The sequence below is a fragment of the Cucurbita maxima genome, unplaced genomic scaffold, assembly GCF_002738345.1.
Source record: "Cucurbita maxima cultivar Rimu unplaced genomic scaffold, Cmax_1.0 Cma_Scf00063, whole genome shotgun sequence".
NCBI lineage: Eukaryota > Viridiplantae > Streptophyta > Magnoliopsida > Cucurbitales > Cucurbitaceae > Cucurbita > Cucurbita maxima.
In genome coordinates, this window is record NW_019272079.1 from 337,213 (window position 1) to 365,201 (window position 27,989).

Below are 27,989 nucleotides of genomic sequence, written 5' to 3' on the forward strand. Positions count from 1 at the left end.
AGTCGTGAATTTATCGACGATGGTTTTAATATCTATGAAGAAAATGAAAAAAAATGAAAAAAATGAAAAATTGTCAGAAGTGGGATTTGAACCCACGCCCTCTCACGAGGACCAGAACTTGAGTCTGGCGCCTTAGACCACTCGGCCATCCTGACATTTTGTTTGAAAAGTTTTTTAGTTAATAACTCTTTTATTGTAATCACAAGCTGTTACTAATAGAACTTAGTTGCTAATTTCTTAAGTAAGCTAGTTACTAAGTATTTTTATATTCATATATGCTGCTCTTCTTTTCTATATAGTACTTGAGCGACACGATCGGACAATTTTGTACAAGAGATGTGGGGCTATAGGAGTCGAGATAAATTCAAGTCATAATTTAGACTCGAGTCTAGGATGAACAAAAGTATTTTTCTTGGACACTGAATGTTAAAGAATTTGGTCTAACGGACCAGTTTTAACAAGGAATAGTTTGTAAGGTTTATTCGAATGTTTCGAGTTTGACTTAGTTGATTCACACGAGTCTAACTCACACTTAAAATGAGGCTGCGAGAAGAGCTTTCTGAAGTTAAGGAATTGGTTGGCCTCAATCTTAGTATAAAGATATGCTAGATGATATATGAAGGTTAGTAGAGTTTAATGATGTTATGGAGAGATGACTAGCTAGAGTACTAAGGTAACGTCAAAAGATTAGCATGCTACCTCATTCGAGTAGTGGTTATCATAGATAACTTAAGGTCACACCGTCATTCGAGTAGTGGTGGTTGTTGCACTCACAAGCTTACACATTACTTTGGTTAGAGTCTCGACCCTATGGAGGATAGGGAGACTATGTGATATCAGTATTAATAGTAACAATGTCTCGGTCTCATAAATATTTGAGATTTTAAGTTGAAATCGCTTCCAACCATCGATATCAAGCGACCATTGGTGTGACGTTGTTCAAAACGTTATATTGAAACAATCAAGGCCTTGGTGTACTGGGTCATGAGGTAGGCGGTAAGATATTCTTGAAAATGTCTCAAATGAAAGACATTCTCGTGTTTAGACGATAGGAAAAGTTGATCTCATGCTTCATTGGATCCTTCGAGATTCTAGATTGGATCAGACCAGTGAATGTAGATTAACCCTACCACTGTCCCTCTCTGCAATGCATAACGTATATTCCATATGTCCATGTTTCGCAAATACGTGACTAACAGAGTGCATGTTATAGATTACAAAGCTCTCCAAATAGACAAAGACTTAAGCTTTTTCGAGCGGAAGATACTTTCAAACACAAAAGTTTCTTTTAAATGTGCATGATTTAACAACAACAAAAAAACTCGAAAGGAAAAAATAAAAGAAAAGAAAGAAAATCTATTCCACATTTATCGAGAAAGTAGGGAGTTAGACTCTAATACAAAAGGGAGATCCGACTCTAATATAAAAGGGATATCCTTTTGCTTATTGAGTCACAACAATTGTTTTCTGTCATCACACTTTGATAATTCAAGGTCAGTTCAACAATCCATGTTTTGATCGCTCAAACTCATTGATCCGGTTTTGGTCAATACGCCCAGACTCTTTGGTAGTCGTTTGATGACGTTTTCATAAGCATTGGTAAATTTAGTTTAGTCGTTTATTATGCCTTAACCCTATGTCACGTGACTCCTAAGTAGAATTAAATTTCAAGAAGCAACTTTAAGTTAGAATCGTCGGCTTAGGCCAACTAGATAATTGATTTTATTGTCAGATTTGGTTGGATGACTTGTATGATGTATGAATGATACGTGACTTATGATTGTTTGAGATGTGTTATGTTATGTTTATACTATAGTATAAAGTTTTCTATGATACAAATTGTGCTATGTTATAACTTATACTACGATATGATTATGTTATGTCATGAGACTATATTGCAATTAGGGGTGTACATGGTCCGAGTTGGGTTGGGTTGAAGGATTTTTTTGACCCAACCCAACCAATCCAACCCTCTATTTTCGGGTTAGGTTCGGGTTGGATCCGGGTTGAGTTGTCAATTTTTTTTTAAGTTTTATTTATCCACAATTTATAATTATTCGGATACAATCTCACATAAAATATATTAAAAATTCACAAACAAACACAAATCGATCTACAATATTTTATTAAAAATTCACAAACAAACCCAAATCGATCTACAATTATTGACAATATATTTTTTAAAAGTAGGTATATAACAAAAATAAAAAGTATATAAAAATATTTTAATTGAAATATGTTTATTTATACGTTGCTTTAAACTATTAAAAAAATAAATGTATATATAAATTGTGATATAATAATATTACAATAAATAATATATATATATATTATAATTTAGAGTATGTTTTAAGGTCAAAGAAATTTAAATAAGATAAAATATTTAGAAATTTAAAATAAAAACAGAAATAATAATTAGTTTAGAAGTATTAAAAATTTAGAAATTTAAAATTAAAATTATCCTGAAATTAAATAATCAATAAATTTTTTTGAAAATGGATTAAAAATATGGTATATAATAAAAATAAAAAATATATAAAAATATTTTAATTAAAATATGTTTATTTATACGTTACCTTAAATTATTAAAAAAAATAAAAATATATAGAAATTGTAATATTACAATAAATAATATATATTATAATTTAGAATACGTTTTAAATATATTATAATTTAGAATACGTTTTAAATATATTATAATTTAGAATACGTTTTAAACACAAATAAAATTTAAATAATATAAAAATTTTAAAAATGGAAACTATTAAATACCACTCTAGCAAATCCATTAATACAAAAATATTTTAAATATATTTTATATATTTTTATTTGATTTTCAAAGGTTTTACCTATGAAACTGAATCAAAATCGATTCAGTTAAGGTTCAGAAAAAATTAACCCTAACTCAACCCAAAATGCTAATCTAACCCTAGTTTGGGTTGGGTTGGTACGGGTAGTTAGGTTGCCGAGTTGAATGTGCACCCTAATTGCAATATCAATAACATCGTGCCTAAAAGTTTTAAAAATATTATTATTCAGGTTATTTGATCATTATAGGAAACAGGAACTTGAGGCCAAAAAGTTTAATACACAATTGCGGAATTAAGGATTCCCAGAAATTCGAATAAGTTACATCACATATATAGATTCAATAATCACCACTCAACAAAAAATTCACAAAATGCATCACAAATTTAAACAGCCAGTTGAATATTACCAAGATCAAGCTGAGAAGCAATTTCCTCAAGCTGTTTCTTGACGCTCAAATCAATGAGTTTCGATCCAGAATTTCCAAACCTGACTGTGAATCCAGCAACCAGACTCGGATCAATCTGCGTCTTGATCCTCACATTCTTAGCTCCACTCAATTTCTGCACCTGCTTCGCGATCTGCGCCAAATGCTGCTGCTCCAACGGCACAACCGAACTCACCACCGCAAGCTCCGTGTTCGTAATTTTGTTGTAAACGGATTCGAACTCCGTCACGATCTCCTTCACGATATCGATTCTCTTCGCGTCCACTAGGATCTTCAAGAAATTCGCCGTATGCGGCAGTAGAGACGACGACGCCGCGATCTCATCCACCAACGCAAGTTTCTTCTCGATGCTAATCGTCGGATTCGCGAAGCAATCGAACACCTGCGAATCGGCGAACACGCTCTCGATCTTCTCGACATCGCCGCTTGTTGCATCCAGCGTGTTGTTAGACGCAGCGACTTCGGCCAGCGCCGCAGCGTAGCTTCCAGCAGCCGAGGCGGACATTCTAGCGCCGCCGTGAGAGCGGTGTTGGCCGAGGCGGAGTCTTCCAGAAGGAAAAGTGGCGGAGAAAGAGAGGTTTGCCGGAGTGGTCCGGGAGATTCGGATTGTTGGAAGGAGTTTGGCCTGGAGTGAGGCGGCGGTTTGGTGAAAGGCGGCCATTGATGAGTCCGTTAGAGGAATTTGAGTTTTCCGTTCGTTCTGGGGATTTGAGAAATGGTTTGTGGTAAATTGAAACCTAAAGAATGGGTAAGGATTATGCGGTGGATATGGACGGCTTGGATTGAAATAAAATGAGAGATCAACGGTTGAAAATTGAAGGGTTATCTCGTTGCTGTGGTGCAAAGGGCCTCTGGTTGAATTAGATATCAAGTGGACACGTGGAAGTATGGGAATGAATGGGCAATTTAAGCCCCAAAATGAAATTTATGGGATTTTGTGGGGTGCAATTAGAATTTATTTTTTTAGTTTCTATTTACTATTACAACTTTTAAGATTTGAATTTAGTTTTTCATATATTTGAAAGAAATTTGAGAACCGACATGTCGATCGATTTGATTCTCTTGAGGTAGAATACCCGAGATTGAAAGAATAGGAAATTGGGTACTCAGCAGAAGGTTAAATTTGAAAGGGGATATCGAAGAGTGAAGTTTCTACTACCTCTTGTATGAATCAGCTCATGAATTTACATCCAAAACACCGCTCATACGTGGGGTTCTCTCCAAATTGTTGCTCGACTCCTTAATGAGTAAAATACCTATAAAGTTCAAAAGAAATGGATACGCCTTGATCTAGCCTCAGAGCTACAACCGAACTGTGAATGTAACTATCTTGATTTTATTTCCATGGCTTGCACAGCGACACCATCATCCGTTCATGGGTGTCATATCCTTACATGAAGAATAAGTACCACGTGATTTGAGTATTAAAAAATACTCAATGAGTAGCTCCATTATTGGAGTTAGAACATATAATCATATGCAATCAAAGTGGTCTAAGGCGCTAGACTCAAGATCTAGTCTTTGTAAGAGGGGTATGGGTGCAAATCCAACTTTTGACATTTTTTTTTGATATTTTCATACATAAAGGCTCTTATCGTTGTAGTTACTAAAAGCTTGTCAACAAGCTAATGTCAGGATGGCCGAGTGGTCTAAGGCGCTAGACTCAAGTTCTAGTCTTCGTAAGAGGGCGTGGGTTCAAATCCCACTTCTGACATTTTTTTTTTCATATTTTCATACATAAATTTACCAGAAGTTTATAGGCTCTGATCGTTGTAGTTACTAAAAGCTTGTCAGCAAGCCTAATGTCAGGATGACCGAGTGGTCTAAGGTGCCAAACTCAAGTTTTGGTCTTCGCAACCCACTTTTGACATTTCTTTCATATTTTCATACATAAATTTACCGAAAGTTATAGATTAATTAGCATTTAGGCTCTTATCGTTGTAGTTGCTAAAAGCTTGTCAACATGCCTAATGTCAGGATGGCCGAGTGATCTAAGGCGCTAGACTCAAGTTTGGTCTTCGTAAGAGGGCGTGGGATTATCGTTGTAGATACTAAAAGCTTGTTAGCAAGCCTAATGTCAGGATGGCCGAGTGGTCTAAAGCGTCAGACTCAAGTTTTGGTCTTCGTAAGAGGGTTTGAACCAATTTACTGAAAGTTTATAGATAAATTAGTATCTAAGCTCTTATCGTTGTAGTTGCTAAAAGTTTATTTGTGGTCTAAGGCGCTAGACTCATGTTTTGGTCTTTATAAGAGGGCGTTGGTTCAAATCTCATCTAGGCTCTTATTGTTGTAGTTGTTAAAACCTTGTCATCAAACCCAATGGGAGGATGGCCGAATGGTCTAAGGCGCCACCTCAAGTTCCCTTGTAACGGGGGCGCTAAAAACTTGTGATCACAAAATCATTATTGCACTCTTCATAAGTGGGCGCGTTCAAATCATACTTTTTTCATTTGTTTAGGAAAATAATTAGTATCTAAGCTTTCATTTGAACTCATTGTAGTACGATTCTAGTATGTATGCTTGGACTAGGGCTTATAAACTTACATGTGCCTAGGTCGTGGTTTAAGTCTTTATGATAAACCCTTAGAGCTGAAAAGCACAACCTTGTGAACCTATGACATACGCCTTAAGGCTAAGAGCCAAGTCAAGTAGGCTCGTTCCCAGAAATACACAACTCAAGCCCTAAATCATACTAAAACACTCAAACGCTAGATACCCTTCTACTCAGATTCGCTTCATCCCTAAGTCACTGTAGACCTCTTATAACATGATACATCATGATCTCATATTTTCCTCACCAAGGTGGGATGTCATGCTCTGTAGATTTCCTTAGATCATATTATATCTCAAAGGATGTAGGAGAATATAGGCGCTAGATGCCAAATTCTGGCCTAAATCCCGAGCATGGGACATTAGAACTATGCCATGGGTGACATAGAGGAATATAAGGGTGGTTAAGAACCGTATGTTATGCATTGTGTATGGAGTGGATGGGAACAGCTCGATAGAATCCACTCTCCTTTATAAGGGTGTGGAAACCTCTCCCTAGCAGACGCGTTTGAAAGCCTTGAGAGGAAGCCCGAAAGGAAAAGTCCAAAGAAGACAATATTTACTAGCGGTGGGCCCGAGGCCACCGTCACAGAAGACCCTTATTATTAGGGATTGGAACTGTTTTTTATATTAGTTAGTTGTTTGTATCGGGTGTAAGCTGTAATTTTTATGGCCCTGAACTTCTGTTTTGTAGTCTCCTTTCTCTAAAAGAAAAAATGAAGACACTTGTTGCTTTTGACAGGTCGTTAATTCTCTGGTTTCTCATTCTGATTCGATCGAGTGCATCGGTCTAACGCCACAAGGTACTGTGATTAATTATGATTCATGAAACTTTGTTTAAAATGTTAGGAATCACGGACCTCCACAATGGTATGATATTGTCCACTTTGAGCATAAGCTCTCATGCATTTGCTTTAGGCTTTCCCAAAAGACCTCGTACCAATGTAGATATATTCCTTACTTATAAACCTGTGATCACTCCCTAATCAATGTGGGACTCGTTCCCAACTATTAGGGATATTTAGTAATAAATTATAGTTTACCATATATATCATATTTGATATTTTATTATAAGTCAAATATTTTATTACCATAGGTATCTTTCCATTTATTGTTATTTTCATTTATTACTATTTTCATATTCTTGTAATTTATTTGATTATAAATAAGATAACTTTCACACTATTTAGATGTGGTGGATTAATCAAACATTCACATGGTATCAGAGCCCTCTCGGTTTAACAACCCCGATCCTTTCTTTTCAATGGTTTTTGAATCCTCTAATCTTCTTCTCCACCACCCCTGCTGGTTTTGACGCCGTAGGGGCAGTCTTCATGGCTGCCGTAGTCGGAGCCGATTAATTACTCTTCGGCTCCACCCTATTGACCTCCAAATCACCTTTCGTCATACTCTGTACATACAACCTCACCTTTTCCAACCCAATCGGTTTCCCCCTTGGCCAATATAGTCTCTCTCATTTTCTTCCCAATCAACCTTCATCCTTCACATAAACCCTCACCTAAACCTATCAACCTTTTGCAGAGATTTACCTTCGGAATCTGGGTGTCGCACTGGCCTATTCGCCAACCAAGTTGTCGCCGCCCTTCCTACCAAAATTGGCTTCTTCGCCCTATGAGGCGACTCTTCCGACTGCCCTTCTCGCCAAAATTGGCTGCTTCGCCCAATGTGGCGACTCTTCCGGCTTCAACATTGTCTTTGTCCCTTGCTCTAGGTTTCCCCTTCTACTTCTTGGGGTTAGAAATATTCTCACCAGAGCCAAAGCAGCATCGTCGCTAAGCGACAATCCCTCTTCATGGGTTAGACATATTCTCGCCGAAGCCAAGGCAGCATCGCCGCTGAGTGGCGATCCCTCTGCAATTTTTGATAGCCAAGAACCGGGTTGTTAGCATCTTCATGAAAAGTGTTTCTCAACCTCTTTGAATTTTTCAGATTCAAGCTTCACGTTCGTTTAAATCCGACGCTTAGCTTGCGGTGGGGATGTTAGGGATATTTAATAATAAATTATAGTTTACCATATATATCATATTTGATATTTTATTATAAGTCAAATATTTTATTACCATAGGTATCTTTCCATTTATTACTATTTTCATATTCTTGTAATTTATTTGATTATAAATAAGATAACTTTCACACCATTTAGGTGTGGTGGATTAATCAAACATTCACACCAACCATCCTCAACAATCTTCCCTTCAAACAAAGTACACCATAGAGCTTCTCCTGAGGTCTATGTAACCCTTGAACAACCTCCCCTTAATCGAAGCTCGGCTCCTTTCTTTGTTTGACACTTGAGGATTCGATTAGGATGACTAAGTTAAGGGCATGGCTCTGATACCATGTTAGGAATCACTGACCTCCACAACAGTATGATATTGTCCACTTTGAGCATAAGCTCTCATGGCTTGTTTGGTTTCTCCAAAACTCATACCAATGGAGATATATTCCTTACTTATAAACTCATGATTATCCCTTTAATTAGTTGGTGGGACTCCCTCCTAGCCATCGGTGCAAAAGTTTATACACTAACTTTTCTATAGCCTAATGAATGTTCTGATTCTTTTCAATCTTGAATGGCAGCTCCCCTTGGGCTGCAACTGGAGGAATGGATCAGAAGCTCATCATTTGGGATCTTCGACAGTCGACGCCACGCAGTACATACGAGCACGAGGTCTATTGACTACTAAATTATGTTCTTAAGTTTGTAAAATACATTTATCTTCAATATCCTTCATTTGGACAGGATGGAGTATCATGTCTTACTTGGATTGGCACATCGAGATATCTTGAAACCGGATGTGTCGATGGTCGAGTACGAATATGGGATAGCCTCTCTGAAGAATGTGTAAGAACCTTCACTGGGCACTCTGACGCCATCCAATCTCTCTCTCGGTGTCTGCCAATCATGAGTACCTTGTTTCTATTGCTCTCGATACATCCGCTCGGATTTTTGAGATTGCTGAGTATGATTGATTGAATAGGATCTTTGTAATTGAATGTAACAAGTCTCGATCCCATTGTCGATTCTCGTATAATTATACAAGTTTATACGGTTGTATGTGTTCGTCTTGCAAGTAATTGTATGTTTATTGTTGTTAGTGTCGTGTAATTGTTGTTTTCATTTAAGGTTTAGAGTCGAACCTAAGATTTTTCATGTAATGGATAATGTAATAACATAAATTACAACAATAGTTTAGTTGCTTGTTCGGGCGAATAAAGGCACTCCACGACCAATGTTGAGATGTTCTTCCTTAAATGAAATTAGCAAATCATTTGAGATTGAGTCAACATTTTGTTCTTAAAATCTTTATAAGATTTATGGGACATGTTGAGTTGTTCCAAATCATTCACTTGAAATTTGTTAGATAATGGATTCCAATGGTATTAGAGCTAAACACCGGTCAATGTGTTAGTGAAAAAGTTGAGTCTTGAAAGGGGTGGACATGAGGCGGTGTGTCAATAAGAATATTGGGCCCCGAAGGGGGTGGATTGGGGCGCCCCACATTGATTGAAGAAGGGAATGAGTGTCAGCGAGGACACTGGGCAGGAAGGGGGTGGATTGTGAGATCCCACATCGACTCAGTAAATCCGAGTTGCGACTCACCGATTTGTCATTTCAATTTTCGCCTCCATTTCTCCTGAAAATGTAGTCGTTAAACCCTCCCACACATATGGTTCTTAATTCTTACGCTGGTTCTGTAACAAATTTCGAATGATTCTAAATCTTCAATTCCAGTTCGTTTAGTAAGATCGTTTCTCGTTTTGAACAAGGAAGCAATGCGACAGGCATTTCATCGAGCGGTGGAAAGAATCAAACTTTCATTCTTAAGGTAATTAGGTAATTCTTTCCTTCTTAAGGTAATCAGTTAAGTGACCATACCCTTGGAGTTAGCAAATTGATTGATCTATGATGATGCATGTTTTGTAGCTCTTCCATGTACCATATTAATTATATGATGCTTATATGCCTTTTGTATTGTCATGTATGCACGTGATATCCATTACACTATATAATGAATGAAATACCCTGCCCATGTTTTCTTGCAAGTTTATCATACCCATGTTCTTACAAGTTTACCCAGCCCGTGTTTTTGTAGAATGTCCTACCCATGTTTTCTCGCAAGGTGTCATGTTTCTATGTTCTCCGACATGTAGGTTGGATGTCTTGTCCATGTTTATGTAGGTTCTTCCTACCCATGTTCTTGCAGGTTTACCCTATCCATGTTTACTTACCACGTGTCTTGTTCATGTTTTGTCGCATGATGACAAGTTTAGGTTCATATTCTTCATCAACCATGTGACCTAGAAGATCTTTTAAGGGAGTTTCTAGGGCTAGTACTAGTATAGTGTATTGTCTATGGAGTAGAAGTGGACAGTCCAATGCATTAACCAATGAGATTGGAGAGCGGGAACTAATAGTGGGGATTGATGGGATCAACTCTCATTAAACTCATCCAAGGGTGAGGGATCATATTAGTGCATGAGCTAAAACTAGGGTCTATCCATTGTGCATGGAGTGGAAGTAGAATAGCATGATGGGATCCGCTCTCCTTAAACCTGTTCAAGGACAAGGAATCAACAAGTGTATAATCAGGAATTAAGAACATATGACCTCATAACCCAGGACCAAGATCCTTATTGAACATAATTATGATATATACTTAGAGCTCATGACCAAAAACTAAGAACCAAGACATGTCTCCCGTTCAAGATAAGAGTGTGATACGCTAACATCCATCATAGACATGATTAAGAGCCTACAAGTAGGCTATCTAATGAGCCTTGTACTCACTACATATCTTACATGTTTGTTAGATGACAACTAGGAGTTGGTCGAGAATGTGAACGGATCTCGAGCAATGTCATAGAGAGAGGAGCCTAGGGTTAGCTTTTTTGTTCTGTCCATCATTTGGTAACCTACTCTCTTTTTGTACTTGTACGTGAAACATTTCACCATATCGACATACTTTAAGCAAGTTTGAAAATTGGGTGGTGACAATGATAATTCATAGAAACTTATTTCTAGACTAAAAAAAACATAAATGCTCTTTTTAATACATTTTTTTCAAATTTACTTTACAAAGAAAATATACATTAACTTTATATATCTTCAAAATTAAATCGTTACTTCAAAAGTAGTAACTCTCATAATTAGTCATTATGTCAATCATCGATCCGAAATTTGTAACCTAAGCTTAACTTGGATCATTCAGTCATATAATAATAGATCTAGTTGTCAATGGGCAAGTCATTGTCAAGTACAAATGTGCATGATAGCACTCCAAAGGTGTCTACAAACTAACATATATATTATTCGTATGCAAAAGTTGACGTAATAATTTCTCATATATCTCAAAAAGAGAAAAAAAAGGACTAAGAGGGAAGATGTAATTGGAAGTCAGATGTAATTCAACTTTAAATCTAAAACTGGACTAAGAAACAAAATTGAGTCGATTAAGCAGCCAAAAAAGAAGGATGGTATTCCTAAATAAACAAGCAAACTCATAATAATGAATCCATTTAGAGTACAAATCGTTAGGACCTCTCTCTCAAAACCAACTGGCGGAGGAAGGTGCTGCACCATCAGCAGCTGGTGGTGCCGGTGGTGGAGGTGCTACTGCAGCCTCCCACTCATTTGCTGCCAATGGAACTGCAACAAAGAAAAAACAAGGGTGAAAAAGTGAGAAGAAATGCATGTAGAGTGTGAGTAGGAAAGGAAAATTGATGTTATTGAAAGCCAGCAAGATATTGAGACCATATCATTAGCACCACACTATCACTTGCTTTGTGGGAGCACTAAATTGTAGAAGCAACCATGTCATTTGGGCTTTTATTAGGAGTACTTTCGACCCTTTAAAAGCACTCTTGTTATGGTCAACGCCACAAGCATAGTTTAGGTGTGAGATTCCACCTGGTTTGGGGAGGAAACCAAAACATTCTTTATAAAGGTGTGGAAACATTTCTATTAGTAGTGGGCTTGGGCAATTACGAATGGTATCAGAGTCAAAACACCGAGCAATGTTCCAGCGAGGAGGCTGAGCCCCAAAGGGGGTGGAAATAAGACCGTGTGCTAGCAAGGACGCCAGGCCCTAAAAGTGGTGGATTTTGGAGTCCCACTTCAATCACAAGTGTCGGTGAGGATAGGCCACAAATAAGGGTAGATTGTGAGATTCCACCTCAATTGGGGAGGAGAACGAAACATTCTTTATAAAGGTGTAGAAACCTCTCCTTAGCAGACACGTTTTAAAAACCTTGAGGGAAAGTCTGAAAGGAAAAGTCCCAAAGAGGACATTATCTCCTAGCGGTGGCCTTGGGCAGTTACACTAGGCATTAAAATCATAAATCAAGAGAACACCTCAAACACGAAATCAAACTGAAACCAACCTCAACTAGTTGCATCTTACAACTACTAGTCAGTGATGTCCAAAATGCAAAAACAATGTAATGGCAAAGAACAGGGTATTTGGCAGTATGGGTAGGTACTAATCAAAAACTTCATATGGAGAGCAAGCAAGATGAATGGTTTGGAGCTTTAGAGGAAAAGGTTATTCAAAGAGACCAAAGCTAGTTTACATGAATAGACACACTAAAAGGCAGATAGGGATTCCATAAACAATTAACGACAAAAGCTCAAGATTCAACCTGGCTCTGGGGCCCACTCGACACTCGAAGCGGCTGGAGCAGCAGGAGCAGGAACCACATCTGCAGCACCCCATTGAGCATCAGAAATTTGTGCGGCCCATTGATCTGAGGCAACAAGTGGAGCAGCACCATAGTCAGCAATGCCGAAGTCTGGGGGTGGAAGAGCTTCTTCCTCTTCTTTCTCCTTAGCCTCCTCTGGCTCACGATAGAAAAACAAATCCACCTACACAAGGAAATAGTTCGCAATTAATTTAAAATTTTGAGCCAAAACGTGGTTTCTAAAATCAAAGTACAAAATTGCATTAAGAATTTTACCATAACATCCCATTTGTGCCCAGCACGAATTGTTCCACGCATTTGTAGAACCATCCTTGCCAAAAGCCAAAACAGACATCCTATGCTATGTTTTCCCTTGTTATTAGCCGGGATTCCAATATCAACATACCGCATTGGAGAATCAGTGTCACAAAAGGCTATTGTAGGAATGTTCCCAAGGGCACCTTCCTTAATAGGCTGCAGGTTGGAACCAACAAAGCGACATCAACAAAGAACAGCATCAAGTGAATCCAAACACAAATAAATCTAGGGAACAAGCATGAATTCAAACATAATTGAGAATATAAAGGCATCATTCTTCTTGGACTTAAATTGAAACCATGTACTGTTATTGATTTCTAAATTAAACACCTGATGATCAGTTCTAGGATCAGTAAGTATAAGAAGACGTGGTTCATTGAACGACGTTTGTAGCTGGTTGGTAAATGTTCCGGGAGTGTGCCTTCCTGCAATAGCATGAGTACCAGTGTACTGAGCAAACTTCAAAACAGCCCTCTGACCATAGGGCCTAGCAGATTGAACAATGATATCTTGAGGATTCTCTATAGCCACAATAACTCTAGCAGCCATGTAAAGTTTCTCCCATGTTTTACCAAGGTTAATGATGTAGATACCTGAAAGCAAAAGGAGAACTTTAAAATGAAAAAATTGTACACGACCACAATGCAACAATTCAGATAACCTAACATTGACATGTTGTAGAGACGATCAGCATTGACCCCTTCAATAAACTCAAGAGTTCCTTTTGGGCAACAGACTAAAGAAAACCGATTCTCAAAACCATGTAGATTAGACTAAGTTCTCCAGTTCAACGCGATAGAAAAACAAACCCGAAATGTAAAATTGCATCAGAAATTAGTGTCAAACCGAAATGTAAAATTCATCGAGGGAGAATTTGGAGAAAATTCTTCGGAAAATACAGTAACAATTTAAAGAGATAAACAGAAAAATAGCCAAAGACTAAAACTTCACGCCTAAAAATAAATAAAATTTAAATCACAATATATTCTTATAAATTCAACAACAATAACAACACGCCCGTTGGCACTTGCTAAATCACTCCAAGCGAAAATCACCGATAAGAATGAAAAACAGAAAACAAACTAAGACAACAAACCAGAGAAGATCTAAAGGCGTGTAAACTGAAAACACACCATCATTTCTGCGCTTAAAAACGTATCGTTCCATTTGAAAATTGCAATTTTTGGTGCCAAGATGAACCTCGGCTGCCAACATCATCTGAATGTCGGCCTCTTTCTGTGAGAGTTGACGCGCCGGTGCAGCTCCAGTCGCCATGGCGGAATCTGGTAATCAACAGAGCGAACGAAAGGAGACGGGATTAGTGCTCTTAGGCGCAGCAATGCTCAACGAACTGGAGAGAGAAAGAAGTAAAGCAACTTCAATATTTATCCTATGGAACGTTGAAAACCCTAGATAGCAAATTTACTAAAATACCCTCAAGGATAAATTAAATCAATAAATAAATTTTAAAAATAATTATTAAAAAAACATCCCATAAGCTGTCGTATAAATCCCTGTAATTTTCTTCACAAAAAAATATTAGTAAAATATATATTTTAGTTAATAATAACAAAATAATAAAAAATTTAATAATAAAATACCAAAAAATTAAATATCATAATTTCATCATATAAATAAATAACATATTTTACTTTTATTAAGTTAAATTATTAAAATAAATTTAAATAATTTAATTTTCATTGTATACATAAAAAAAAAAAAAATTAGTATGGTTATTAAATTAATAATTAACTATACATGTTACGTTTAAACAAAATTAACTATCGTGCACGGTGGATGATGATATGATAGAAATAATAATAAACAGTAAAATAGTAGAAAAAAAGTAACGATTCGTTGGGTTTCACAGTAGCACCGTCATCTGTATAGGCGTACTTTACTTTTATCTGAAAAGAAGTAGCATGTGATAGTATTTAAAAATATTCGGTAAGTAACTCTACTATTGAGGTCAGGAAATACAAACACATGCAATCATATTTGATCTGTTCTTTTGTCATTATCATGGTCTTGGTCTCACTTTCCAATTTTGGGTGATTGGATGTGCATTACTTCTCTACACATAGCTCACGTATGCACATATGGATTCCCAGATAGGCTCGTATACGTACTTCTCTCACCAACCTCTCACAAACCCTTCTCCCAAATATTTCTCTCCTGCTCGTCGAATTTTTCGGTTAGAATGTCCACAGTAATGTCTCTCTTAGATTCTACGGTCGAAATACGGGAAAACTCCATGCAATTCCTCCCCTTTATTTGAATACCCACCTACGGCTTTGATTGTTATTACTTTTGCAGGAGCTACGACGTCATTCATTGTGGCAACCACTGGAATATTATAGAACGATCTAAAGAGGGTCATGGTCGGGCAAGGTTCCCTAGGCTCCGTTTTTCCTCTAATATTAAGGGGTTGGAAGAATCCCCTTTTTTTCGTGAGCAAAGGCAAACGGGAGAGGATCTGTCGCTCAAAACTCCAATCTCTAGCCCAAAACTCTCTCAAGACTTTCATTTACGGTAAAAAGTTTGCATGTAGAAATTCTCCATGAGTTTCAATCGGTGAGGGAAAGATTGTCTTTAAGAAAAGGTCGAAGTAGATTCTCCAAAACTTTTTTTTTTTCATCGGATTATGTGATCCAAGCAGTGAAATAATATTGACATATTTATTTAAGTTAAATTAAGCTAGGAATTATAAGTACCGAAGAAATTAGGTGAATGTATTTGATAGGGCAAAGCACTTCGGCATAAGTGGAAAAGAATGCGAGGAACGAAGGAAAGCCGGTTCGAAATTAGATAGAAACTTTGGCTAAGGTCAACCATGTAAGTGACCTTACTATCGGTGTGGTTATAAGTTGTGTTATATATGATGATACGTGTCCCGTGGCTTCGCACGTGTCATATGTCTGCTATATGTGATGTGATTATGATGTGATTATAATATGATACATGTTGCAATATGTTTTATGATATGACACATGTATGATATGAATGACATGTAATAAGATGTTTCAACATAATACATAATTCCGATATATGTTTTGAAAGTTACGATGAAAATGATATGATATAAAGGAAGATGAAAGAGATTGTTTTACATAGTTTAATGAACGAAAATGTTGGGACCTCATGGATCATTGTATGTTACATGCATCGGAAAATTTTTCCTTTTATGATGGTACATATGCATAGTTATGAAAAGGAAAATAATATTTATCATAATGCTGCAACGGTCACTATTCTTATCGGGTGTCCAGCAACAGCACCATAGAATGCTAACCCGACCAGAAAATTGGGCTAAGAGATGTGCGAACTGGCTGGTGGGTTCATACTCACACATATGAGTCGTGTGTGGAATAGTAAATATACATCCAATTACCCGCTTAGGATAGTCACCCATAGGAATACACCCTTAAAATTATAGGACTCATTCAGGTTGCATGTCTTTGCATTTCATAACCCCAATAGTGGGGTCACTTACTGAGTATTTTTTAAAATATTCAAGTCACGTGCTACCTTTGTATTTCAGGTAAAGTCAAAGCACCCATGCATAGCTGACAATGACATCACAAGTAAAGACTATGTAGAGAGAAAAGAGCACGCATAATATCATAGTGTACCCATCTGTACTTATCATAGGGGGAAGTATCCAGCACATGACACACAAAAAAACAAAGTCCAACCAATCGATACGACCTCGGAGGGCGGTTTTTGCTAAAATTCGAGCAGTTTCTTGAAAACTTGCTTCCGATATGAAACTTTGAGTATTTAGAGATGCTTTTGTTATTCCTAATAATACGGCTCGGTAACAGATCGCTTCTTCCAAAGCACGCCCTGTTCGTTTCGCTCGCAACAATCCAATGAGTTTTCCGGTGAAAAAACATTAGACATTCCATCATGTGAAACCAATAATCATGAGGGGGAAGTATCCTGTCCTTGTGCTCCTCGATGTCGTCGTCATGCTTGATAGTGTCCCACACACCTTTGTGCCTATAAATTAACACGGATCTTTAATTCCCACGTTGCAAAGTTACTTTTCGTGAGTAACGAGTATTGGAGTGTTACACTCTCCTTCTTTACACTCTTCATCATCGTGGCATCTCCTCTAACAACGTTGTACGATGACAATATTTGTTTCGACATCCTACATTTGATACCAAATGTCGATTTTGACCCTCAATCGAAACACGCTGAAACGAATAACTCTCGATCATAAACCCTATTCTACAATCTGTGTATTTTTTAAACTTCAAAGACTACATGTTTTTCATTGTTGCACTTTATCACTGTTGACATTGTCTACGATGCCACCACTACCCACGTCGTGAACATATCACCACCCACACTACGAGTACACCACCATCTATACTAATCTTCCTCTGTATTGTCTTTTTTGAGCTTTCTTTCGATGTTTTAAAAACACGTCTACTAGTGAGAGATTTCTAAACTCCTATAAAAAATGCTATGTTCTTCTCTTCAACTGATATGAGATCTCTTATCCTCCTAACCTCTGCTGTCGCCTTTCATTCATTGACCATAGACCGTTTGCACCTCAATCTGAGTTATCGATGTTAGCAAATTACTATCTTCATTTCAAATAGCCTATGACCACACTAACACGCTTATTCGAGCCCTTGTTTCTAGCACCTTCACTCTAGACCTTTATCGGTGGAGACACGTTTAACATTTTTGGGTGTGTGTTTTTCTTCAACGTGGAGACGAGTAAACTAGATTTTGGAGCAATTGCAAAAGACCCTCTAAGCTGCTTTACTGACAACATAGTAACAATTTCGCACGTACAACCTTTAAGCTCGAGGAAAAAACAAAACCCTAAAATCTTGCTTTTCTCGAGAATTTGAAATTTATTAATTTTTTAAAACCCTAAAACTAAAATAATGACTTTACAAATTTAGAGTATAAAAAAAGGAAAAAAAAAAAAAAAAAGTATAATTCACATGTGGGATTACAAGTATGTGTGGTGAATTACCATTTTAGCCTCAAAAAGGAATATGGGTGAGGGTGTACGATAAATCCAGTGGGGTGCGAAGCATAGGGCAACGGTAGCAGTATTATGCGCGAGGCAGTCGATCTATTCCTTCGCTTCTGAGTCTCTGATTCCCTTCTCTTCCATTTTCGCCTCTTTTTCTCTCTCTCCTCTCAGGCAAGCCTTCTTTCCATTTCTTCGATTTCTTGCTACTTTGAAGATACTATGAACACAAGAACAACGAAGTGTTTTTGTTTTTTTTTCTTTTTTTCTTGTTCATCTACTCGTTTAATTTTTGCTGGGATTGCTGTTTCGAGGAAGTAGTCTAGGGTTTTTTGACCTTTGGTGCTCCTGTTTTTGCTTGTTTTGTATGAACATTGACTGTTTATTGATTGAATTATGAACTCTTTGTGGTACTCTGATTTGAGTTTTCTCAAATTTTGGGATTTTGGGCTTCTGGTTTGTGATTGGTCAATTTCTTCTTGTTTTTGGGTTTCAAAGCCTGCATTGCGGCAGGACAATCACTGTTCATTGTTTATTTAAATTAATCTCTGGAAAACTGGGATTGCCAACCCTTATTGAAGCTTAATTTCTTTGCTTTCATTTAGCATGGTTGAGTTGGTATTGTAAACCTCTGGAAATGTTAATTTGGGTGTTTGTTTTTTTTTTGCTGCAAGCAGTTGAGGATGACTGAACCCTCAAAGGTTATTCACGTCCGGAATGTTGGCCATGAAATATCGGAGGTTCATATCTCTCTCTATCTCTCTCAAGTTCAATTGATAGCTTTGTAATTTAAAATAACCTCTGCAAATGTATATTGGTAGATGAGCTGTTGCCATGCTGCATGCTAGTCCATGCTTCACTTGCTAAGCTACCTTGTAAATATGATTGCTTTTGATATAGTTTAGATCCTTTATCTCCAATTATCACCACAGAAGCTATTGCAATTTGATGGGTACTAGAATTTAGGAGCACTGTAGATTGTGTTAGAAGTTTTTAAGTTGTAAGTGCAATTTCATTTATGTTATGATGCAACCAAGCATCAAGGGAGAGAAATCTTCAAGAGCTTTCAATCCTAATCGTTACTAATGTTTGAAAGTGTAGTAATGCAAGAGATTGGCACTTAGAGGATTCAACCCTGCTAATCGAACTAAACTTACATAATCAGCAATTTCAAAGAAAATTACCAAACTCCCATAATCAGTGTTTGAAAAAGACCGAATTCTGTCCTCTATTTTAGTTTTACTAACTTCTAAGGAAGAAACACATGAATATTCATATAATATATTCATTTTTTTTTTCTCTATTTATATATAAAAAATTTAGTTACATTTTTGTATATTGTAAGCCTTATGAAAAAGAGCCTGCTCCTTTCTTTTGGTGCCTCGCGCTTAAACCCCAGAGGGCTATTGAACTTTAGTGTCCCACGCCTCGAGCATTAAATACACTGTTCCTAATTACACACAAACTATGCTACATCAATTCCCGTCCTCTAGTCACAACATTGCGAAGTTGTGAATGTTGTTCTGAAGCCACTTATTTGTTGATTTGAAAATCTCCATCCAGCTTCTCTAGTTTCTCTATTTTCCTCCAATTTCTCAAGAAAATTGGGCTCTGATACCAAAATTGATACAGCTAAGAAGCCAAGGAAAGAAATCATCAAGAACTCTCCACCAAAACATTACTAATGTTGAACAGTTATATTAGTGTGAGATATCTCTATTTCTAGAGCATTTAAGCCTGCTAAACCATCTAGAACTAACTATCACAATTAATAAATTCAAACAAAATTACCCAACAACTCCTAGTTATAAATTAATTATACATCCTTTTTTATTTGTTAAATAACCAAATTGTTATTGAAAAAAATGGAAAAAAAAAAAAAAAACGAGGACATAGAAGAAAAGTGCCCACAAAAGAAAGAGGCAACATAAAGAAAGAACCTCCACAATAGAACGAGGCAACTTAAAGAAAGGGCCTCCAAATAGGCCATATAAGACCTAACGGCTAGTTGCCAAACGACTTAGCCATCGAAGCTCACAAAGTCATGTTGTACATAATAAGGGCCCAAACGTTAGTCCAAGACCTCTCAAGTCCTTTAAGGACTCTATTATTCCTCTCCCCCAAAGATTCCACCTAATAATGAACATTAGTTTGTGACAAAAATCTTCCTTTTCCCGTCTCACAAGGAGCGCGAAGAAGAAACTCCTTGATTATCACTCTGCAACTCTGATGTCTATTTAGGTTCAAGCCAAATTCCTTGAAGAAGCAACTCCAAATAACATGGGGTAAATCACAACTCCAAAGAGTATAATTAATGTCCTCTGTCATTCGTCTCCAAAGAATACAACACAACAACCCTTTCAGTTTGCACAACTCTCGAAATGCTATCCTAGGTGTTGACCGTTCTGTGGAAAATCTCTCACACAAAAAATCAACCTTTTTTTTTTTTTTTTTTTGAAAATTTCACCTAGACAACACTTGAGGGAAAAGATTGACTAGGTGGTGATAGAAAGATTTGCTAGAGAAGTCATATGAAGGACAAAACTCCAAATTTAAGCATCCTTTCTCTTCGGACTACAACAAAATTCCCTTATCAATGAGAGGAGGAGGGAAACAAGAATTAGGCAACACATATGCCACCAAGTAGTTCCTTATCGAGGATAAATGATACAAACGAGGTAACGTGCGTAGAAGGGTCGATCCCCCGACCACCTCATTTGTACTATTTTAGCCCGAGTTCCCCAATGCATACTTGGTGCATTTATCCTCGATGGGTCTGTAAATCTTGGGAAGCTAGTGGGAAACTTTTGTCTGCATTTATTTCATAAATGCAATAGCACTGTTGCAATCTCAGGATGATTATATTTTCATTCTTGCAAAACAAATATTCCCACAAATATTTTTTTATCTTTAATTTTGGTTCACCAAAGGGGGTATTTCGAACTCTATTGAAGGGTGGTTCTTTATTGTGATATCTTCACTTCAACTTTTATTTGTATTATTGACGACTTAATGTGTGTATCTTTATATTTCCTGATTTTTCTCTGAATCCGTACTCTTTTACATCCATGCAGAACGATTTGCTTCAGCTATTCCAGCCATTTGGTGTCATAACCAAGCTTGTGATGCTTCGTGCTAAAAATCAGGTTTGACTTCACTTTGATACAGTGGCATGTTTGAGGTTGTTCTATATGTGAGCTAATGTGGAATAATCATTGTTTTGTCATGTCATGAATTCAGGCTCTTATCCAGATGCAAGATGTTCCCTCAGCAGTTAATGCTTTGCAGTTCTTTGCAAATGTTCAACCTAGCATTAGGTACTTATGTCGTTAAAATTTGTCCCTGTGAATTTAATTGGCCCTTTTTTGTTGTTAGCATTACCATAGTTTGCAATGATATATAGCATGAAGAGTGAAGAGTGCAACTGTTAAATAGTTAGGATGCCAAAATATGTGGGTCCTATTATAATTTTGTAACTGACGGTGCTAAAGTAAGTGTGCGATCTTAGCTAGTGTTTAGAAAGGACTATGGTAGAGAAAGGAGTTGCTTAGATCTCACCTCAGAGGAAAGTCTAGGATCCCTTGAATCTCTTCACTCACCGCTTGACTCTGTATCTTGCTCACTCTAGTAAGCAACAAAAGTTCTCTATTGTGTTACCTTACCGGAGTTGTATTGTTCTAGGTAGTGGTTTAATTAACAAGATGGTAGAGAGTTTTGATGTTTCAGAAGTTGAAGTCTTGGTTCCAAGTTTTGATGCTGTCATTTGATCTGTTCCTGAAGTTGCAAGGATTTTGTTTATTATTTATTTGTAATTTTATTCTTTTTTTTTTTTTTGGAGAAGTTGCAATGACTTAAGTTAGACTGTTGTTATCTGGAAAGTTCATGGTAGTTTTTTCTCCTTCAGTTTAGTGTTTTCTCAAGTTTATTGGGTTCAGAGTTGTGTAATTTCATCAATTTTGGGTCGTGTCAATATGTTGGTACTCTTGTAATAAATTTTCATTTCATAAATGAAAATCTCTATCTTCTTAAAAAAGGATGAAAACAAGATTAGATACCAATTCGGTACAACTGGAGGGCTTGGATGTGAAATTATATTAGGTCTGTTAATTTTGTCTATATTTGTAAATGGGAAGTTAAGGAGTACGATCTTTTCCATGAGGGGACTTGAACAACGAGGTCCTTTGTCGCTTTCCCCCCCCCCCCCCCCCCCCCCCNCTTTCCCCCCCCCCCCCTCCTTTTAGTGGTCGATGTCCTAAGTAGATTAGTTTCCCGGGGGAATTGAAAGGTTTAAGATGGCCAGGGAGTTAGTTCCTCCTTCTCATCCTAAGTTTGCTGACAACAATATTTTTCTGTTTAGGTCAGGAGAAGGCCTTACTTAATCTTAATAGGTTTTTGTCTTTCTTTGAAGTGATGGCTAGCCTCGAACTTAATCGAGGAAAGAATTCTATTATTGGCTTAAACGGTTGCCCCTCCAAGGTAAGGTTCTATCTAGGCTTCTTTACTGGGTTGTGAGGTGGGTCAATTCCCTTCTTTTTAATTGGGGTTGCCTTAGGTAGTAACCTAAAGTGTGAGGCTTTTTGGGATCTTGTGGTGGGAAAGGTTTAAAAGCGATTATCTGCTTAGAAGAAGGTATTCTTCTCTGAAGGGAGAATGCTTACACTTATTCCATTGGTGCTAAACGAGTTTCCAAGTTATTTCATGTCTCTCTTCAAAATTTTAGTTGGGGTTAGTGAGAAAATTGAGAGAGGTATGAGAAACGTTTTGTTGAAGGGGATGATTGAAGGGGGAGGGTCCACTTGGTCAAGTGGAGGTGGTGTTGAAGCTTATGGAGTTGGGAGGTCTAGGCATTAGGAGTCTTGAACTTCGAAACAAGACCTTCTTGGCTAAGTGGTTGTGGCACTTCTTCATGGAGCTTAACATTCTGTGGTATACAACGATTGTGAGTAGATATGACCCTCATCCTTTTTAGTACGGTGAAAGTATCCTTTTTAATCTAATTGGAAATATTTTATACAACTACCAAGTTCTTGTTGCTAAATGATATGTGGGATTGAGGGTTTAGGGAGACGCTTGAAGCAACCAGTTCACATCTGATATGATTGTGTTCAACCTGCCGAAGTGTTGGGGCTATGAACTGCCACTGGGAACTTGAGAACCCACAAAATTTTGATTTGTTGGGAAGATGTTTCATCTATGACACAACTTGGGAGAGTGCTTCAACTAAGATGCAATTTGGGAGCGTGTGTCCTAACTTTCAGCTTCTGACAAGGTGGCTCTTTAGGGGCAGGATAATTACACTCTCTGATTGTGAAAGTACACAGTGAACAGGGAGAGGGTGCATAGTGCGTGTGCATCTGTGAAGTAGTTAGGATACTGACGTATGTAGGGCTTATTCTAAGAGTACTGGAATAAGAGATATTCTCAGGTAATATTTAGGGGGACTGTGGGATAGAGGGGGTGCTCTTTCGGTAAGTGCTTAGATCACGAGTCAATAGAATTAGGAATCTCTTCAATCATCGTCCCATTGCAATGTCTATTTTTCTTACTCTTGTAGATAAAGTGAGTACTATCATTTTTTCCCTCCAAATTTAATTTTAAACGAGGCATCTGATGTTTGAACTCTTTTCTGTCCTTTCTTCAGGGGGAGGAATGTTTATGTCCAGTTTTCATCACATCAAGAGCTAACTACTGCTGATCAGAATGCTCAAGGACGAGGAGATGAGGTTTGTAACTATTTACCTGCTCTTTTAAAGGAAAATGCTTAGTTATCATATTGGAAACTCTGAAATGACTGAGGCAGGAATGGACCTCGATAAATATGCAATGTAAATGAGTTAAGAGCATAGTTTTTGTGTTGAACAGTCAGTCCTCGTGACACCACTTTAAGTTTTTCACATTTGTGAAAGCTCGATAGATTTTTATTTTTCAGCCTTTTATCATTGCTGGAATCTCTCTTGCTTCTAACAGAATGGTATACCATATATATTTTAGGACAACTATTTTTGCCTTCTTTCCCTCCCTTTTTTTATCTGAAATGTATGATATTTTAATGAAATGTTCCTCGTAAGGTTGGTATATTCTCTAATTGTATGGTTATTCTGATAATTTATGTGCATTTCTTGGAATAAATGTCAAAATTTTTGTTGAGGACTTTGTCTGACCGTAAGCATCATTTCCATTTTATATTTTTGAATTCTGAATATTGATTGTTCTCTATAACAATGATGTAATTTAAATGGAACCTAATCAGATATGATGATACTAATTTCATACACATGCACTATTGTCTTTTCCTCCCCATGTGAAATACTTGTTGACAGCTTGAGACTTGTCGGGCTCATTAATGAGCCCCCCTGTGAAACTAGTGGAATAAAGGAAAGAGTTGATTAAGTTCATTTTAATTAAATAGCAAAAGCTTTTGGTATTAGTGATAATGTATCTACTATACTACTAATCAGTAACCACTACCCAATGCCTAGCTATGCGTCTTTGTCAGATTGCTGGTACTCTATAATTTTTGAAAAAACATGCATAATATTTTTGGATCTCTTTTTCTTCTCAATTTATTTCCTTCTCTCGTCCTTCTCCATGTGAATACTCTTGGTCACTCTCTGGAGCAGCCAAATCGAATACTCTTAGTCACAATCCATCACATGCTATATCCCATTACAGTGGAAGTGCTGCATCAAGTGTTTTTCCCACATGGATTTGTGGAGAAGATCGTGACATTTCAGAAGTCAGCTGGTTAGATTAAGTTCTCTCTTCTTCCCCCTTTCTCATATCATCACTTTTATGCATGGATATGTTGAAATTCTGTTCTATTGGAGTTGTTTGTCTTTCTTTTTTCCCTTCTCGAGTTAGTCGTTTATTTTTAAATTTTTTTAACTCATTTTGCACCTGCAAGCATTGGGTCCTCAAATCAAAATTAAGCCTTTCATCTAAAACTTGTTGCTAAATACGTTGTTGCTTTTTACTTGAAGCGTTTTTTTATTTTTATTTTTCTGTGTCTTTAGACTTGTGCATGAATATCTTAATTGCATTTATGTAGGTTTTCAGGCTCTCATTCAGTATCAAACTCGCCAATGTGCTATTTCTGCTAGGACTGCACTACAGGTAAACCTCTACTTTCTGTTTGACCAGTCACTTCGAACTTGATCCTGGTTTATTTACTTGAAAGATGGACACTTTTGCTACTCTTTGTAGGGACGCAATATATATGATGGTTGCTGTCAGCTTGACATTCAGTTCTCCAAGTGGGTTCTATACCAATCATGATATGCTTCTGATTTTTTCCATCTTTACTTGATAATTATAGAGTATGGGTTTCATTGTGCAGTCTTGACGAGTTACAGGTGAACTACAACAATGAACGTTCGAGGTTTGTAGCAAAATTAATCCTCAATAAGTTCTCTCTTTTGCATCTTGGATTATATTTGTATGAATATTTCTTCTTGATATTGGTCCAGGGATTTCACAAATCCTAGCCTGCCATCTGAACCAAAAGGCCGGCCATCTCAAGTATGTACCACCACACATTAAATTCTTATAATCTCTGCCCTTCTCGTTTGGGAAACCTTAATTTTCTTATCTGGATGTGCAGCAGCCTGGATATGGTGATGCGGGAGGCATGTATGCACTTCAAGCATCTGGAGCAGGACCAGGTGCTGTAGTTTTCTATCATAATTGATATATAATATCACATCATGCATTTACGCTTTTTTTTCTTTCAGGAAAACCATATACTTACATTTTCTTTCTTCTTTTTCTTTGGTTCCAGTTGGCTTTCCACAGGTGTGCATTGTTCCTGTTAAACTATGGTTGTGATGATAGAAGAATATAAGCTACTATTAGATCATTCATTGATTATCAGGGATTATTTCTTTTCTTTTGGAATAATATATTAATCATACACTATATTGATTGGACTTTCCACAAGATCCTTGGATGAATATGGTTGATCACATCAGGGAATTCTTAAATTAATTTAAGATCTAGAAATTTGTCTACACAATTGGGTGTTATTGTTGATGTTCATAATGTGTCTTTTTTACTTGACTTTTAGATGGCCAATGCGGCTGCTGTTGCTGCTGCATTTGGAGGAGGTTTGCCACCTGGTGTTAGCGGGACTAACGATAGGTGTACAGTCCTCGTGTCCAATCTGAATCCTGATGTGAGTAATAATTTTTTTATTCTTTGTTAAACTCTTTCTCAAGTTGATATTTTCATGTTTGACGCCACCGTTAATTTTTTTTACAGAGAATAGATGAAGACAAGCTTTTTAACCTTTTCTCCATATACGGTAACATTGCAAGAATTAAGCTTCTCCGGAATAAACCTGATCATGCACTTGTTCAGATGGGAGATGGGTTCCAGGCAGAATTAGCTGTGCACTTCTTGAAGGTTTGGTGTTGTTACATTTCTCTCATGCATTGGGGTTTATTTTCTAAAGATTTATTTTTATCTTTTATAACGAAGGAGTTGTGACAGTGTTTAACTCATTATATACACGAGGCCTTTAGCTTAAGTTGCAAGCCAAAAGCAAAAATATTGAGGAAGAAGTTACATAATAGGAATTTGAACATGTGATCACCTATTTTGGTATCTCCTATATTGGTTCTCCTATATGAGATCCCACATCGGTTGAATCCCACATCGGTTGAAGAGGAGAATGAAACATTTTTTTGTAAGGGCGTGGAAATCTCTCTCTAGTAGACGTTTTTTAAAAACCTTGAGGGGAAGCACAAAAGAAAGCCCAAAGAAGACAATATTTGCTCGGGATGGGCTTGAGCCTTTACAAATGGTATTAAAGCCAGACACCAGGCGATGTGCTAGCGAGGAGGCTGAGCCCTGAGGGCGAGGGGGGGACACGAGGCGGTGTGTCAGTAAGGTCGCTGGGCTCCGAAGTGGGTGGATTGTGAGATCCCACATTGGTTGGGGTGGAGAACGAACCCTTCTTTATAAGGGCCTGGAAACCTCTCCCAAGTAGACACGTTTTGAAAACCTTGAGGGGAAGCCCGAAGAGGACAATATCTGCTAGCAGTGGGCTTGAGGTGTTATATCCTATCCAAAGAGATTCACCTATTTTGGTATCGAGATAAGTTCCAATGAGACCCAAAAGCCTAAAACATGCCAAATATATTGGTATATTGGTTTGTGCAGTTTTTCTATTCGAAGTCTATAGAAGCTTTAGTTTTGTTAAAGGGCTTTTGGTTTCTTTGGTGACAAATGCCTTACAGTATTTCACATTTTTGTATAGGGAGCAATGTTGTTTGGCAAGAGATTGGAGGTCAACTTCTCAAAGCATCCTAACATTACACAAGGGGCTGACACTCATGAATATGCTAACTCAAATCTTAATCGTTTTAACCGAAATGCTGCAAAGAACTACCGCTACTGCTGCTCCCCAACAAAGATGATTCACATTTCATCGTTATCCCAGGAAGTGACTGAAGAAGAAATAGTGAATCTCCTCGAGGAGCACGGGCCGATCATCAACACCAAGCTCTTTGAGATGAATGGGAAGAAACAGGCACTCATCATGTTTGACACTGAGGAGCAGGCCACTGAAGCTCTTGTTTGCAAGCACGCTAGTTCGCTTAGTGGGTCGATCATTCGCATTTCGTTTTCCCAGCTGCAGAGTATATGAGTTAACAACGGCATTAAACGCGTAAGTGATGAATTCTTAATGCTTAATTGGTGTTGAGGATTTTAAAAATGGAGATGATATGGCGCATACTGTCTTATTTCTTGTAACAGTTAACTTTGTCTTTGGACTTTTGGTGGGATTGTACTTCTGCTTTGTTGTTGACTCAAAACTTCTTCTCTTCTCTTCTTTCTCTTGTGCTAACCGAAATTATTGTCGAGACGAGTTAGAATTTCGTTTTATCTTATCAGTTTTGAAGAACAGGAAGAAAAAAGGAAAGCTAACCTGCCTTTTCTGAGTTGAGGATCTCTTTGTTAGGAGGTATGTATATGATGTGTTGTAATTTCTGGCAAATCAGGCCATTGGCTATTGTAATTTTAGTTCATAGTACTCTTCATCTCTTCGCCTACTTTATTGTTGAACACTTGTCTTTCACATAGTTTTATCCATTCCTTTCTCCTTACCTTAGCCTTCACAGATTAAGAAATAGCTGTTAAACGATATCTCTGTCTCCCTCCCTC

General features: G+C 37.4%; 3 protein-coding genes, 1 long non-coding RNA gene and 2 other non-coding genes across 8 annotated transcripts; 3 read left to right on the forward strand and 3 right to left on the reverse strand.

The window, feature by feature from the left end:
• Positions 1-71: 71 nt before the first annotated feature.
• Positions 72-155, reverse strand: TRNAL-CAA. Its single transcript has one exon. It is a non-coding gene; the product is annotated as a tRNA-Leu (tRNA).
• A 2,932-nt stretch (positions 156-3,087) lies between these two features.
• On the reverse strand, positions 3,088-3,986 carry LOC111472044 (ATP synthase subunit delta, chloroplastic-like). The gene has a single exon (XM_023117738.1). It carries the CDS (start codon positions 3,915-3,917, stop codon positions 3,195-3,197), a length of 723 nt encoding a protein of 240 aa, XP_022973506.1. The 5' UTR covers positions 3,918-3,986; the 3' UTR covers positions 3,088-3,194.
• Positions 3,987-4,886: 900 nt separating this feature from the next.
• TRNAL-CAA lies at positions 4,887-4,970 on the forward strand. Its single transcript has one exon. It is a non-coding gene; the product is annotated as a tRNA-Leu (tRNA).
• A 3,437-nt stretch (positions 4,971-8,407) lies between these two features.
• On the forward strand, positions 8,408-9,036 carry LOC111472050. Its single transcript, XR_002715322.1, has 2 exons — positions 8,408-8,498; positions 8,571-9,036. It is a non-coding gene; the product is annotated as an uncharacterized LOC111472050 (long non-coding RNA).
• A 2,172-nt stretch (positions 9,037-11,208) lies between these two features.
• LOC111472042 (40S ribosomal protein SA-like) lies at positions 11,209-14,203 on the reverse strand. Its single transcript, XM_023117734.1, has 5 exons — positions 13,960-14,203; positions 13,157-13,419; positions 12,785-12,982; positions 12,470-12,692; positions 11,209-11,477 (listed from the first exon to the last, which is right to left on the reverse strand). Exons 1-5 carry the CDS (start codon positions 14,099-14,101, stop codon positions 11,377-11,379), a joined length of 927 nt encoding a protein of 308 aa, XP_022973502.1. The 5' UTR covers positions 14,102-14,203; the 3' UTR covers positions 11,209-11,376.
• A 3,689-nt stretch (positions 14,204-17,892) lies between these two features.
• Positions 17,893-27,927, forward strand: LOC111472036 (polypyrimidine tract-binding protein homolog 3). 3 transcript variants are annotated; one of them, XM_023117725.1, is made up of 16 exons: positions 17,893-17,999; positions 18,503-18,565; positions 20,900-20,971; positions 21,066-21,142; positions 23,467-23,548; positions 24,446-24,569; positions 24,874-24,938; positions 25,029-25,078; positions 25,162-25,203; positions 25,292-25,343; positions 25,426-25,486; positions 25,603-25,616; positions 25,888-25,995; positions 26,082-26,225; positions 27,082-27,492; positions 27,720-27,927. In XM_023117725.1, the coding sequence occupies exons 2-15, from the start codon at positions 18,509-18,511 to the stop codon at positions 27,469-27,471; spliced, it is 1,338 nt and encodes a 445-aa protein (XP_022973493.1). In that variant the 5' UTR covers positions 17,893-17,999; positions 18,503-18,508; the 3' UTR covers positions 27,472-27,492; positions 27,720-27,927. The 3 variants fall into 3 exon arrangements, with proteins under 3 accessions (XP_022973493.1, XP_022973492.1, XP_022973494.1); XM_023117724.1 differs by having other exon boundaries at positions 27,082-27,907; XM_023117726.1 differs by having other exon boundaries at positions 25,429-25,486; positions 27,082-27,907.
• The last annotated feature ends 62 nt before the right edge of the window (positions 27,928-27,989 follow it).

Coding starts and splice junctions, on each gene's coding strand:
- LOC111472044 (XM_023117738.1), bottom strand. CDS start 3,917: ATGGCCGCCTTTCACCAAACCGCCGCCTCACTCCAGGCCAAACTCCTT.
- LOC111472042 (XM_023117734.1), bottom strand. CDS start 14,101: ATGGCGACTGGAGCTGCACCGGCGCGTCAACTCTCACAGAAAGAGGCC. Junction 13,420..13,959: donor TTTTAAGCGCAGAAATGATG/GTGTGTTTTCAG, acceptor TTTTGCTTTCAG/GTATCTACATCATTAACCTT. Junction 12,693..12,784: donor GGCACAAATGGGATGTTATG/GTAAAATTCTTA, acceptor TTCCTTGTGTAG/GTGGATTTGTTTTTCTATCG.
- LOC111472036 (XM_023117725.1), top strand. CDS start 18,509: ATGACTGAACCCTCAAAGGTTATTCACGTCCGGAATGTTGGCCATGAA. Junction 24,570..24,873: donor GACATTTCAGAAGTCAGCTG/GTTAGATTAAGT, acceptor GCATTTATGTAG/GTTTTCAGGCTCTCATTCAG. Junction 24,939..25,028: donor CTGCTAGGACTGCACTACAG/GTAAACCTCTAC, acceptor TACTCTTTGTAG/GGACGCAATATATATGATGG.